This window comes from Artemia franciscana, chromosome 9 (assembly GCF_032884065.1).
Source record: "Artemia franciscana chromosome 9, ASM3288406v1, whole genome shotgun sequence".
NCBI classification, from domain to species: Eukaryota; Metazoa; Arthropoda; class Branchiopoda; order Anostraca; family Artemiidae; genus Artemia; species Artemia franciscana.
Window position 1 is genome coordinate 27,983,175 of NC_088871.1, and position 16,424 is coordinate 27,999,598.

The 16,424-nt window shown below is 34.8% G+C and overlaps 1 protein-coding gene across 1 annotated transcript in view; it reads left to right on the plus strand.

Moving 5' to 3' along the window:
- The window catches only part of LOC136031223 (protein takeout-like), a 37,160-nt gene extending 27,296 nt beyond the window's left edge, over window positions 1-9,864 (plus strand). Inside the window, exons 5-6 of the mRNA XM_065710621.1 lie at window positions 5,209-5,358; window positions 9,619-9,864. Coding sequence (XP_065566693.1) covers window positions 5,209-5,358; window positions 9,619-9,785 — 317 coding nt within the window. The 3' untranslated portion in view covers window positions 9,786-9,864. The remainder of the gene's footprint in view (window positions 1-5,208; window positions 5,359-9,618) is intronic.
- The last annotated feature ends 6,560 nt before the right edge of the window (window positions 9,865-16,424 follow it).

Sequence of the window (16,424 nt, forward strand, 5' to 3'; positions counted from 1 at the left end):
ATAACAAAGACAATATCCTCTTTTGACCACAAATAAAGATAATTTGTTCATTTCTTTGTGAATAGATACCATCCCATTTTTTCCAATACTTTAAAAACAAAAATAGAACTAGCCCCAAAATTTTGATTTGCCTGGTGATACCTGGCCGAGGATTTGATCCCAGCTGCCACAGGGATGATGATTGACCTTGGTAGTCGAAAATCATTGTTAATAATAAACGGAACGTTTCGAATTATCACCGTAGTAAATCGTTTTTTTTAAGAGCGATTTTTAATATATATTTAAAATTAGATAGGTGGATACTTTCACTTCATAAACAACTGAAACCGAATAGCTAAAATCATTTTGTTCAAAAAATATATTTAATATAAAACGTCTTCATTCTATGCCAAGAAATTAAATTTAAAAAAAAAATAAGTTTTTTAACTGTAAGTAAGGAGCGACATTGGAACTTAAGACAAACAGAAATTAATTTTTATGTGAAAGGGGGTGTTCCCTCCTAAACGCCCCACTCTTTACGCTAAAGTTTGACTTTTTCTCACAGTTCTACTTAATAAAAAAATAAAAAACTGGCGTGAAGAGTGGGACGTTGAGGAGGGGATAGCCCCTTTCATATACGGAATTATTTCTGTTCGTTTTAAATTTTAATGTCGCTCCTTACTTTCAGTTAGAATTTTTTTGATGTTTAATTTCTGAACCTCTTGAATTAATGCAGGTTTTGAATTTGGCTCACTGAACACGAATAATTAAAACGAAATTTGCATATTTGCTTTTTCACTAATAATAACCTTATAATAACCAAGTTTGATTTTTGTTCCAATCGATTAAGAATGACTCCTGAATCACAAAGGTTGCTTTTTAATTAGGATAGCAACTTCTGTTCAAAGTTAAAGAAGAAACTTTAGCGTACGAGTGAGCTATTGAGGAGAGGCAATGCATCTCACACGTAATATTTTCTGTTCGTTTTAATTTTTAATGTTGCTTCTTACTTTCAGCTGAAAATTTCTTTTTGTTTAATTGCTGATCCTTTTTAAACAATGTTGGGAAATCCAGCTCCCCCTCCATGGAAAATTCCTTCCCCCACGGGAAATTTCTCCATGGTAAGATTCTCCCACGTAGCTTAAATTAGCGATATTTTTAGAACTAATTTTGTAAGGTAGTGAAAAACGGCAAAAAAGGTCGAAACTTTTTATGAAAATGAGTCACAAGTTTAGCAATCCTCAAATGAATGAGAGAAATGATCTTTAAAAGATATACGTAATAATTTGTGTTCGTTTTAAGTTTAATCTTATTCCTTACTTTCAGTTGGAAAAAACTTGTTTTTTATTTAATAGCAACCACAAGCCCAAGACATACAATATATTTGGCTTATTATCACATAAAAATCATAGTTATGAAACTGCTTAAGGTAAAATTAAGTGCTAAGATTAGCCGGAAAATAATACAAACAAATTATTGCTTATTTCGGCCATTATTTATCAAAATAAGAACTATAGCGTAAAGATCAAGATATTGACGAGGGGTGAACTTCCTCATATACCCATCCCCTCGTGTACGTTAATGTTACTCCTTACTTTCAGTTAGAAAAATTTCTTTTTTTATTGAATTCCTGATTGTTTTTTTTTATTCTGGAAATACAGCGCCCCCTTCATGGAAAATGTCTTGCCCCATGTAAAACTCCTCCATGGAAAGATCTTCCCATGTAACCCTCTCTCTCCGACCCCCCACCACCAGAAAAATCCCACCTGAAAACGTCTGTATACTCCCCGATAACAAATACTATATGTAAACAATGGACAAAGTTCTTAACTTGCAGCCCTTCCCCCGGTGACTGGGAGATTAAGTCGTCCTCGAAGCCACAGTTATTAGATACTTCGACTATTTTGAACAAAATGACTGTCTCAAAATTTTGATCCAGTAACCTTGGGAAAAAATGAGCGTGGGAGGGGGCCTAGTTTTCCTCCAATTTTTGGTCACTTAAAAAAGGCGCAAGAACCGTTAATTTCTGTTCGAATGAGCCCTCCCTCAAAATTCTACGACCATTGGGACGATACGATCACCCACGGGAATAAACAACAACAACAAAAAACAAATAAACACGCATCCGTGATCTTTTTTCTAGCAAAAAATACAAAATTCCGCATTTGTGCAGATAGGAGCTTGAAACCTCTACAGTAGGGTTCTCTGATACGATGGGTCTGATAATGTGATTTTCATTAAGATTCTGTGCCTTTAGAGAGTGCTTCCTTTTTTTCAAAAATAAGACAAATTTTCTCAAGACTCGTAACTTTTGATGGGTACGACTAAACTTGATGAAACTTATGTATCTAAAATCAGCATAAAATACGATTCTTTTGATGTATCTATTGGTATCAAAGTTTCGTTTTTTATAGTTTCGGTTACTATTAAGCCGGGTCGCTCCTTACTTATAATTTGTTACCACGAACTGTTTGATGCAACTAAATTGACTTATTTTATGCTATAGTAAGTTTAAAGTTTTCGTGAAAACGTGGGTATTTGATTTGTCTTCAATTTTTGAAAACAATAAACAAATAGAACTTATGTCTTATGTACTTTTGTCATTTGATAACCAAAGTGGGGTACAGATTACGTGAGGTTAGGGCAGATCTTGCACAACTGTGTATTTATTGAAGTTGAGCTTTTTTGACAGTCAAAGGAGTTGTCTAATTCAGGAAATCTATGAAAATACTGATCTCAGTGTTTGTCAGTCCGCCCAAAACATGTCTAAACAGGACAGCAAATTTTAATTGTTATGTGAATATAATAGTACTGGTATGCTACCCAACGGGTATGACTTGTTAGAATGGTTAATTTGAATTTCTAGTCACTGAAGCTTAGTTGACTAAAGAAGTCATTGCATCCAACGAAAAAGTGATTGTTCTAGCGATGACTGGTATATATTTTTGATTCAGGGTTAACCAACCTTTTCAAGGCGTTGACCCCATGCAATGATCTTATTTATTTGCGTCAACACCTTTTAAAAGTTCTTTCTGAGCCTTATAGTTTTTTTTTGCTGCTGTGTGTTTTTTTAAACTATTCATTAACTTTCAGTTTCTCAGCATTACTGAAAAATATTTTTTAGCTTGATAATATCAATGGAAGGCACTAAAAACAGAATATTTAATGAAAAGTTAGCCTAGTAGGCTTTATTTATTTTCACCAACTACAGAATCTTTACCAACTCAAATACTGCTGTTATTAACGACTCACTGCAGCACCAAGTCGCCTGAAGCCAACACAGGCTAATTTCTACCTATAAAATTTGTTGTTTTAGATAAAATGTGTCGTAACTACTCGAACAGCTCCTATCTTTTATCAACTCGATTGATAATATCTATTAGGATAATGCCGAAATTTATCAACATGTAGCTTAAATATAAAAGACTCCTTTATATATTGCAGCTTTAATAATTTTGCAGCTTAAATAATATGTTTTTTGGGCATCATTGAAAAAATTCAAAAAATAACCCCTCTCCCTAGATTTTGGAACAATCTCTTTTTGAATCCCCATTAAAAAAAACTGAGCAGAACTGAGTGTGCAAAATCATTTTTAAGACTCCAGTAATACGATTATAAGATACATCAGGAGGTTGGGGTAAAGTCTGAAACAGGGTGGCAGTGAATGCTGAAGCTTCAGTGATTAGGTAAGAGACCCGAATGAATGAAAAACAGTGCAACATCAACACGATTTAATGCTAGTGAAGAGGCTTTCAAAATAGCGGGGTAAAAATGAGGCTTCAAAGAGCCCAAATGAAACTCATTTTTAGCTTTCATCAAACTACCGAACTAAAAAAGGAACAGAAAGAAATAAAATGTTCGATTTTAACAAAAAAAAATTCTTTTGAAAAGTAGAGAATGGGAGAAATTAGGGGAAATAAAAAATAGGTTGTTCAAGCTGGAGCAACCGTCGATCCACCCATCCGAGCGGCACCTGGAGTCATTTGGTCCGTATTTCGTAAATTATTATAATGGTAACTTGGAAAATAGTTGTTAATAAACCATGTGTGCATAATTTAATTTTTTAGGCGTTTTTAAATTGTTTTTGACCTCCGCTGTTATTTTTGTAATTGACAAGAATATTAAGGCAAAATAAAGTGAATTTGAAAAAAAATACGCTAAGTCGTACACATTTAAACACATTACATTTTCCTTTTGCCTATAGTATACATTTATTTGAGAAAGGTTGCCGTTTAAGTTAAGAATTCAAACATAGGATGTCCCAGAAACTTGGTGGAAGAATCATCCCACCGAAATGAGCCACTCTGATGTTGAGTTGAGTCTAAAAAAAAAGTAGAAGAGAAAATAAAATAAAAAACAGTTAGTTTTGTTTTTAGTGTTTGAACCTTCAACTGGATTACAGAGTAAAGTTAAAAAGGCACTTTCTCTCCAAAAATCGAAATAAAACCAAATGAACCTTTTATTTATGTTTAATCAGGTTCAGTCAATTTTGGATCTGTGGGGCTGAAATAATGTTAGTTAACCACATAGAAACATCTATTTTGAAAATATCACTTAGCATTCTCATTCTTTTTTTAAGCTTCATTGATGAACAAAAAAAACTTATTTCCTCATAGCATCTCCTTGGTTGGGTTACTGGTTTTAGATATTTGCTTGATCATGGTGATACAAGCTATTATAAATTGTAGACCAAGAATGGGCAGCGGGTTCGTCCCTGTACCACATTAAACCGCTTTTTCTGTGTCAAGGATTCTTGGCTCTTATATCTGTCCTTTACTAAATCTTCATTTTTAACTCATGAATATAACCCAATAATTCTTTTTTGACTGTTAACGCAATTAAGGTAACTGATTATTTGCCAGGTTTGTTACTAGCAATTTTTTTTCGGTTCTCATTTCATAACTAATAAAATGGTGCTATAATCGACAACCCAATGTTAACCTATAAATTTCAATTCATAAAGAAGCAGGAAAACTGCAACAAAAATCCTATTTATTTTGTCGTTCTTGTTTGTGTTTCTCAATCAGGTACTGTTGTGAAAAAAGTTTGCGTACCATTTTATTCTTCTCCATAAATTCTGTGCCCTCCAAACTAATTTTGTTTTGTTATGTCAGTATATATTGGACAAATTCAGAGATTGTCACGATATCAAGGATTTTTCCTAAGTAGTGGTTTCCAAGTTTTTGATAAAAAGTTACGGTAACTAACTAACTTTTTTCTACTCGACAGATGGGGTAACAGCCACAGGTGGTTCAGACCTTGAGATTGTTGGAAGAAGACCAAATGAATTTCTCCGAGCCAAGAACACCCAAATTAATTTCAAGATCGACAAAACTAGAATACGTTTGAACAACCTTTTCAATGGTGACCAAATTCTCGGTAAGCATTTTTCTGAAAATCCTTGACGATCTTCTCCCGCTTAATCTCAGCAACCACCGTCTATTGGCCACTAGATTCTTTAATCTTTGTTAGAGGGAGGGGGACATATGCTCAATTTAGTATTAGTTATCAGTAAATGGGTCAATAATATGGACTGTCTCTGTCCTCCAAGTTCCGTGAACTATCTTTTTCGTATATAGCTTCTAAGGAAAGTTATCTTTACTTGTCATCCATTTAAGTCAGGAATTTTTATGACAAAGATGTTTTGGTCTAACTAAGTTTTAAATTACAATTTCTAGCGATAAAATTTATCGTTCCTCATAAAAATATGTTGTAACTGCTCAAAATGAATCCACAGTTAGATCGAGAAATCTCTTTAAAACAATAAAATGTACTTGCTAAGTGCTTTTGACACGAATAAAATACCAATGGGTACTTGTCGGTTACTAGAAACACAATCAAGAATTACGCTTAGGCTACATCTCAGAAAGCCGGTTTAATAGCTACAAAAACAAATGATGAAATGATACAATGCATTTGACTTGGAAAGAATAACTTGGGCTTTATATTTGCACATTTGGGGTGGGGGTTAGTTTAGGTTATGTTAGGCTGGGATAGGTTTCCATGATTTTATTTCTAAAGTATTATTTTATCATCATGTTTTGTTATTTTGCCTTCGGATTAACCTAACTTCACTTTTTGGGTGTGTTTCGAGTTTTGATTTCACATCCCCTTGATAAAGTAAGTAATAAGCCCTGTTTTTTAACAATACGCCTTTTTGTTTATCTTTAATCAGATTCGATAAATATACAAGGTATATTTTCCCAAGATTTCACTCACGAATTGGTATTTGTTGCATTCTCATAAAAAGAATTTGCCCATCCCAACCGCAAAGGAATAGATCTGAATCATCCATTGTTTTCTTTTACATAGCTTCAGACTGGCAATAAATGTTGCAATAATACAAGAAAGTTTTTATAGCTTGAATTTTCGCTTTTCCTAAACCCGTGGTATTGACTAAATCAAATTAATTGATTGTTTAATTTGATTTTAGGTTGTGGAAACTTAGATAAGAAAAGCAAAAGGTGGAAGGAGTACCCTTTAGTTTTAGAACTTGTGAGTTCTGTCCGCTAACTGATAATGAATTATCAATAGAAAATGACATCAAGAAATATAAATACTGTTTGATTTATAGATATTTCAATTACATTTACAGCTACTACTACAAAACCCCACCGCAGCACCAAGCCGCCTGAGGCCAACACATCTGCGCACGCTCCTCCTCCATCACAATCTATTCCAAACCCCCCCTCTTTACACCCTTCCAGGAAGTTCTCATTTCATTTAAATCTTTATGACATCCTCCCACCCCAGACGAGGACGATCTGCTTTCCGTCAGCCCTAGACGGTTGGCCAAAAAGGACAATATTCTGCAATTTGGTCATCCTTCATCCACAGAACATGCCCTTGCCATCTCAACGTTTCTTTCATTATAGCCCTAGAAAGCAGGATCGAACCACTTCTCGTACAACCTACTGTTTGAAATACGGTCAGTCAGCTGGGTACCCAGAACAATCCGTAGGCAATTTCTCTGGAAAACATCTGGTAAATCTTCATCCGCATTTCGGAGCACCCATGCTTCAGAGCCATATCTTGGTTTGCAGGCTTATCATCCGATGCTTTCGAAACTATTTTATAAGTTTGAAATTAACACCCTGAGACTTGGCTATTCTACTTTTAACATATTCACTACTCACACTGTCTTTACTAACAACACTACCAAGATAAGCGAAGCTGCCCACCTGATCAATCTTTTCGTTACCCAACGTCACCTTTTCATCTTCACTTATTTCTAGCCTTAGTAACTTAGTCTTCTTAACATTAATTTTCCAGCCTATTCTAGCACCCTCAACTCGCAAAACCTCTAAAAGTTCATTCATTTTGCTCATACTTTCATCTAGGATGGTTAAATCGTCAGCATAATCCAAGTCTAGGATAGTTTTTCCTCCCCATTTGATTCCGTGGTCTCCCATTGCCTTTCCTGTGCTCCTTAAGACAAAGTTCTTCAAGATAATCCATATAAAGGGGGATAGAACGCAACTCTGCTTAATTCCTGATTTCCTACCTTAACCGCAGCAGTGTTATTCTCAAACATAGCACTAGTAACTTCAATGTATTTGTCTGGTATATCATACAAAGATAAGACCTAGGCTAAAGCTCTTCTATCAACAGAATCGAACGTTTGCTTATATTTTATTAAACTGACCAAAGGTGTTTGACAACTAAAGCCCTTCTCAATTATTAGCCTGAGAGTGAAAATTCGGTTGACACATCCTCTACCTTTTCTGCAACCGCACTGTTCTTCTCTTAAAACTTTGTCTATAGCATCTCTCAGTCTAAAAAGTATCATATTACCAAGTAATTTGCTACCTACAGAGACCATACTAATGCCTCAATAATTATGACACACACTCTTATCACCTTTCTTATACAGTGATTCTTCTTATACTAATACTAATTATAATTTCATATACTAGTATAAGAAATTATTATACTATAGTTTTTAGTATAATTTCTTATACTAATTCTTCCTCACAAAACAAATCTTCCTTCACCTCCATGGTATCACAAGCTTTCATTTTCCTCTATCTTTTCCTGCAACTGTATCTCGGTTTAAGACATTCTCAATGTATCGCCCATTTTTTTTAATTCCTTCCTCATTACTAAATGTGGCCTTGTTCCTGTCTTAAAGTGGGGCAAGGCTGGATTGACTACTCCCTCCCAATTTATTAACATGTCAGTACAATATTTGTATTGTATTTAATGAAATATTAAATAAATCCTGGGCAATTTTATCCGTGACCTCCACTTCACATTTCCTTAGTTCATATTTAATGCTTCCTCTACTTTCTTTACATTGCTTTTGTTTTCGTATTATCTATCAGTCAGATAATTCCTCTACAACCCCCTTCTCCTCTCTATTAAACCTAAAGCCTTTTCACTAATATTCCTAGCTGCAGTCTTAACTTTCTTCCCTAAGATACCATCAGCAACTTCACAAATTGTTTTTTTTAAATTATTCCAACCCTCTTCCACATTGTCAAATTTTAAACTCAAGTTTCTCATCCTGGAGCCTATCAACATCATAACTTCCCTTGAGGTAGTTACCATTCCGAAATTTCAGCTTTAAATTAACCCTAGCCTCTACTAGAGTGTGATCTTTACTTTTAACATCAATAACAGCACTCCTATATACCCTAATATTTTGCGTTGATCCTGCCAATCTTCGGTTTGCTATAACATGATCAATAAGGTTTCCTTTCTTACCATCACGTGAATACCATGTCAACCTATGGACCATTTTATGACCAAACAGTGCATTGGTTATAACTAGATTGTTATAACTAGATTGTCATATTGGTTATAACTAGATTGCTGAACTTTTTAGTTATAAAATGAGCAATTAGTACTCTATTATTAGTACCTTCCCAACCTAAACAGGGTTATAAACAGATTATAAGTTTCGCCGCTTCCTTATTCATCGTGAGTCCTACTCCTTGTCTATGTACTCCATCCTTCCTGCCTGAGTAAACACATTCTATATCACCTAATTTTATGCTTCCTGCTCCCGGGATATGAGTTTCTGAAACTCATAAAAAGTCCAGTTCGAATCATGTGAACTCAGTCAGTCAAAATTTCGATACGATAGTCATTTTTTAACGTTGTAATATTTCAAGTTCCAATTTTCATGTTATTAAAATCATTTAAATTAATTTGGCCTCGGAAAAAGCAATGATTCCGAATACCAGTGCAGGACGGGGATCAACATATCTTCTCAAGTCTATACCGAAGTGCTTAAGCCGGCTTAGAACCTAGGAGCAAGAAGTCCCTGAAACCTCCAGTATGAATGGAGGCTTTGTGCAATCCTAGGCCCATCTTGGTCACAACATGATTTTCAGCACTTGGTGATGCTCTTCTACGAACAAGAGTTGAAATCCTGCACAGACAGTCCCAAGCCTATTACCTCTGACTCATATATTCATGCCTACAAATGTCATGCTACTACGGGGAGGCAACCCATAGTAGATAAATTAGCTAGGAAGAGGTTTTTCAGTCCGAAAATTTGTAATCCTCTTATTAAAATTTCGTTTGCTTTTCCCTGGAGTAAATTACGTCCAAAAATAGGCTAGGTAGGATAAGGGTTTCTATCTTTTCTGTCTAGAACCATTACTTCCCATTTACTAACTTCGTATATTATAGGTGACACTGTGAACAACTTTTTGAATGACAACTCGGAAGATGTGTTGGATGAGGTGCGACCTGAAATCTCAAAGATTCTCAACGATTTTGTGCAAAAAGTTTTGAATGATGGATTATCATCACTACCGGTGGATAAGTTTTTGACAAGCTCGAGGCGAAGGGCGTAACTGTTTATTATTTGTTCAAATGTTATTTTTATTCGGTGCTTTCTATTGCCTTTTTTATCGAATTAAAACTTTTTAGCTATTTGATTCTTTTTTTTTCTCAATAAGATTTATTATCTAACTTGAAAAACTCCTGAAGCACGGTTGCCGATTTCAAAATTTGGTCAACATTCTGTTATTGCAAACTTCGTGGGTCAGGTTTATATAAAAAATAAGTTTCAGAATTCACTTTGTTTCTGTTTGGTATTGAAAGTCATCCAAATAAAAGAACATTATTATTATACTTTTGTTTCCTTCAAACACGAACTGTAAGTAAGGAGCGACCCGGTTCAATAGTAACCGAAACTCTAAAAAACGGAATTTTGATACCAATAATAGATCAAAATAATCGGATTTTTGTGTTTATTTCAAATATATTATTAATAATTAAATAATATATGGTTCGTTAAGTTTAGTCTTGTCCATCAAAAGTTACGAAAGAAAATTTACCTGAGAAAATCTGCCTTATTTTCGAAAAAAAGGGGAAACACCCCCTAAAGTCATAGAATCTTAATGAAAATCATACCATCAGATGTCGTGTATCAGAGAACTCTACTGTAGAGGTTTCGAGCTCCTATCTGGAAAAAATGTGGATTTTTCTATTTTTTTTTTTTTTTTTGCCAGAAGAGAGAAGTATATTTGCTCTTTTTTTCAGGGGGTGTTCGTATCAACCCAATGGTCTTAGAATGTAGCGAGAGGTCTTATTCGAACGGAAATTAAAAGCTGTAGTGCCCTTTTTAGTAACCGAAAAAATTGGAGGGCAAGTAGGCCCCCTCCCACGCTCATTTTCACTTTCTCAGACACCGGAACAAAATTTTGAGATAGCCATTTTGTTCAGCAGAGTCGAAAAATCTAATAATTGTGTCTCTGAGGACGACTTAATCCCCATGAGTCCCCGGGGGGAAGGACTGCAAGTTATGAACTTTGCCGATTGTTTACAGATAATAATAACCAAATACTGGCTATTAGGAAGTTTACAGACGTTTTCGGGGGAGGGGGATTTTTTCTGGTGGGTTTGGGGGGAGTGGGTTACGTGGGGGATCTTTCCATGGAGGAATTTTTAATGGGGTCGATCAGAAATTAAATTAAAAAAAGATAAGAAATTAAATTAAAAAAACATTTTTTTAAACTGAAAGTAAGGAGCAACACTAAAACTTAAAACGAAAAGAAATTATTACGTGTATGACGGGGTTCAAATTTTGTTCCAATTCTTTAAAAATGGCCCCTGAATCACAAAGACCGTTTAATTAGAATAAATAGCTCTTTTGAAAGTACTAAAAATACTTTAGTGTAAAAGAGCGATGAATTGAAGAGGGGCAAACCCCCCATCCGTAATAATTTCCGCTCGTTTTGAGTTATACTCCTTACTTTCAGTTGAAAAACTTGTTTTTTATTAAATGTAAATTGAGGAGTAATTCTTTCAAACAATCAATTTTGATCTGATAATAACAAACACAAAATAACGTATGCAACATATTACGTGAAAATGAATACGTAAGATGATGAGTGAAAGATTAAATTTTTTTCAAATATTCTGCTACCTCAAGCGTTTTTTTTTGTTTTTTTTTTTAATTCTATACGTGCTTTTTGAGGATGTCTTACGAGTTCTTGAAGGGAAACTAATTTATTCAACCTAATTTAATTTAAATTTTTCTAATTTAAAATCTGCAATTTAAATTTGAGAAGGAAAATGCGACCGAAAGCTTTTTTATATTACTGCCGGAAAACTAACGAAAGGCAGAACCATCACCTGATAAAATCTAGCTAATGTCTCTTCTCATACAGCTATGTAGATAAATAAGAGAACTAACAGCCCTTCTGATCTTTGTATCTAAAGAAGTTACCATTAAATGGAAAATCCAGTCAGCTTAAACCAAGAGAGGGGGGACAAGGGGATCATTTTATTGGGAAATATTTACTTTTGCAGCGTTAGTTTCCAGACTTTTTTCTTTTAATTCATTCAATCTTAATTGTCAGATAACAGACTAACAAAACTTTAGACCGACTAAGTTAAATAATGTCATCAGTGTATGCCAAATAGCTAATTTTGATAGCCAAGTAAATAAATGACGTTTATAGTTAAGCCAAAACATGTCTTTCAAAAACAAATTAAAAATTGTAGATGATAATATTCGTACTTATTTAAATAATCTTTTGACTGTTTCATTACAAAAAATTAAAGTTCTAGAAGCAATACGGACTATAAGATCAGAATACCATGAAGAAGAAACCACAGAATTCTGTTCTGGCTGGGAATGCACAGTGAAAGAACAAAAATGAAAAAAGCACCGGGTATCACTTTACTGCGCTGTCTGTTCATAGAAATATGATTTAAAAAAACAGGAATTCTGTAGCTGTACATGATAATTAATTAGATTTAGCGTTTCATATCAAAAGCTAACATTCCGTGATAATTTGCCTGATTTAAAAAAAGGGCTTGGGAAGCACCCCCTTTCAATGAACCCTAATTAAAATCATACCGTCAAATTCAGTGTATTAGAGAACCCTACTGTAGTGTTTTTTTAAGGTCCCATCTGCAAAATATGTAATTTTCCATTTTTTTCCAGAAGAAAGATTGCAGATGTTTTTTTTTCCATGGGTTATCGTACCGGATCAATGGTTGTAAAAGATCGTCAGTAGGACTTTCGAAGGGAAATTAGATGTTCTAGACTCCTTAGTAAGTGACCAAAGAGATTGAAGGGTAGCTAGCCATTTTCCCTCAAGTCCACTTCCACTTAAAGTCGTCCGATCAGAATTTCGAGATTACTATTTTGTTCAGCATAGAATTGGCAAATACTCTTTATTTTGTGCTTATAGGAGCCTTGTAAAACATGAACTTAAGCGCAAATAAAACTTTATCTCTAACAACAACCCCCTCTCTGGAATTGATTGCTAGGGTTCCCACCTTTCTTTAATTCATGTTTTTTTTGCTTATATTTTATGCATTATAAGCTTTTTTCACGTTTTGTTTTTCGTTTGTTGAGTTTTAATTGCTTTTTCTGTGTTTTAATAATGCTTGAAAATATTTTTTATTGATAAGATTTGTATGTACAAAAGCCTTCATTTTTATATTTCTTGTTCCAGGATACAACTTCAATATATCTCACTAATCCAAATTAAGCATATTGTAGCCTGTGTACATAGGTATGCTTGTTCAAGATTGCCTCTACTACAAGTGCTAAATTCTGTGTAGTGAAGAGGAGAAGAAATAATTTTGATCATATATGAAGGTGATTTCGTCCCTTTTATTTCGTCTCTGATAGTACATTCAAGTTCCAATGGAGTAAAGGACTATTACTGAAAAAAATGCGTTATTAACTGGCCCCAGTATTACCTGATAGCATTCTCTAAAACATTACTTAACATGCAGGTGCATATTAAATGTAAGCAATTTCTAGGAATCGATTCCCCCCCCCCCCCTATCGATTTGGGAAGACGCAATCCTTTTAATAATTCGAGTAAGCGGGAACTGGGGATTCTCCTTGCTTGCAATAGGTTATAGTTTAGAAACTATTACCCGAATCAAAATACTATGAATCGTTCGCTAGTCAAGATGGTTAAAGCTCTGGTCTGGTCATCGGGGGAAATCTCTGGTCTTATACTCTAATCCTAATGCGGACAGAAAATTGTTAGATTATAATGGTTCTCTGAGAAAAAAAGCCTTGAAAGAAAAGTTCTCTAGAAGTATTTTGTAACAACCACGTGTACATCGTCATTACGTAACATCCCACTTCCCTATTACGTAACAAACACCTGCACCTTGCTCTGAGGGAATCACTGTTAAACCTTCTTCGTCATCTTAAATCATTAAAGGAAGAAAAGAGTAGTGGTTATGGTTCCATTCAAATCTATAACCCTCTCATTACTTGTGTTTCAGGAATCGTTCTTATAGAATTAGGACAAAAAGAAGAACTTGAGCGTAAAGAGCAAGATCTTTTGGATGGGGCAACTCCTTTCAAATACACAATAATTTCTGCTCTTTAAGTTTTGATGCTGCTCCTTAATCTCAGTTTAAAAAATAGTTTTTTTTTTAAATTTAATTTCTGATTGTTTTTAAATAACACCGGAAAATCCGGCTCTTTCTTCATGAACAATTCCGGTAATTGTGTATTATCGGGAGCTCACTCAAGTTTACGACGTAGAAACTCAAAAACAAACCGGTTTCTTCTTTAGTTTTTTCGGTACCCTAGAAACAAATTTGGGCTATATATTTACACATCAAGGGTGGGGGATAAAGTATAGCGGGTCTGCATGCAAAATGTGTTGCTACAATTATTCTGCGAAGAATTGTTTTCTGACTTCAAACTGACCCCCCCCCCTATGTGCAAATAGCCTCTATAGCCCGGATTATATATTTCCCATATATTCTGTCACTTGTCTTCGCTTTGTCTCACGCTATGCTGTAAGAAACTAACGAAGAAGACGGTTTTTTCTCGAGTTTTACACAGCGTAAACTTGAGTGATTGGCGTGTAATATACAAGTACCAAAACTCCTTCCTCCTACGGAAAAAAACTCAAATTAAATTCCCAAATTTGGAAAGCCTTATTTTTCACGAGGGGGGATCTTCCGGAGGGTTATTTACTGAGGGATATTTTCCATGGGTGGTATTTTCCACGGGGTTTTTTTCAGGGGGAGACATTTCATGTGGGAGCGTATCTTTTGGGGGGAGGGCGGAGTAAACGCCGGTCACCACCCATTACAGTGGTATCAGAAGGGAAGAAAATGTTGACATCAGTATAGTGTCGCAATAAGCGATTGAGGAACATTACGACTGAATTAAACGTAGAGGAAAAATTTTAGATCCGACTCAGGAAATATAAATTTGAAATTTCTAAAATTTCTGAATTCTCGATATCTTCATTTTAATTTCACTACTATGATCCTTGAGTGAGAGATTCTTATCAAGAAGAATACCTTAGAGCCGAACGTCATGATCACTAGGTCTACTGAGAGAACCCTTTGAAAGATGAATTTCTGAAGGTGGTGATGGGCTGTTGGGAATTTCTAGCACTAAATTAATTTTTGAAACAATTTATTCAACTCATAGGCTATCCACTAGGATGTACCATTCACTGTTTAATGGTACATACAAAAATTTTGGATTCCCATCTATATATTTTATAATTTATTCATCTACAAGTAGATTTCACTTGTTCAAGTACTTTTTGCTACAATCGTCGGTCTGAACCCTCAGTAATATTTAAAAGTAGTCATTTCCAAAATTTCATTCATACGATTCAAATATTGGCTGATATAACTGGAAGAATTCCCAATGCACAGTTTGTCGCGCAAAACCGTGTATCCTCAGCACAATTCCGTTTTCAGCTTTTGTATCCTCAGCCAGGCTCTCATCAGGTGAAGAAAATGACGAAAGAATATCTAGAGGAATTTAGTGATTATCATTATTACGGGCGTATGTATTGCGGAATTATATAACTCCTTGGCTTAAAGGCAGTTATCAAGAATAAAAGCTATTACAAAATTCTGATCCGGTTTTTGTCGTACACATACTTCACAAACTGTGTTTCGTAATACAATTACGTAAAGTTAAAGAACAAAAAAATTTTTGGCATTGCCTAAATTTTCTTGTAAGATTTAAGACGGAAAGTGACAGTAATGTCTGATTATTACCTTTGTAAATATTTTTAAGAATTCGTGTTTATTTCCGAGGACACTTCTTTTTATTCAAGGGTATATCATATCAAGGGGAGGAGCTTTTGAGCTCAGTGAAGTCCCAAATGATCTACTAAAACATCTCTTCATTGTAACTTGTCTTCATTTTTTGCCTCCTGTCTAGCCATGTCATTTAGATTAAACCATTTGATTAAAAAGCCCTATTGACTCAAACCAAAGTTTTGATGAAATGTAGTGAAAGATGATTCCATATAAAATATAGGAAATAATGCCTACCCTATATACCTTATATATTTATGCATATTCAAAGGCACAGAAAGTACAAAAAGACAATCGTCTCTCAAGTTCTCTGCTGCTATAGCTCCATAATAAGCTGTACCCTCCGTAAGGATGGGATATACACATGAAAAGTGCTTTTTGGCGTCTTGGTGCTGCGGTGAGTTATTAGTAGTAGTAGTAATACGGTAAAGGGCTTTCCCGTCTATTGTTTGAACATGGAACAGACTATTTTATGGAATATGCTGCCAAGATCGGATGGATCGTAGCCAGTAATGATTTCCAAAATCATGCCAAGAGGGACCAAGTCAATCTTTCCGGACCTACAAAGCACCGACTCTGACTCAAAAAATTATTCTATGAGGAGCAACGTGAATAAATCCTAATCATAATAAAATGTACCTAAATATGATGAGAATATGCTACTTTAGAAACAAATTTGGGCTATGTATTTGCATATTAGGAGGGGTAGGGATAAAGTATAGCGGGTACGCTTGCAAAATGTGTTAGGTACAATTATTCTGCATATCATGTAATAAGAATTATTTTCTAACTTCTCACTGTTCAAATACTTTACTCTCCTCCCCCCATAGTAGCCAAAATTATACATTTTCCATCTATTCAGCCACTTGTCTTTGTCTTGTCTCACGCTAAGCTGAAAGAAACAAAAGAAACCGGTTCCACAGTGCATC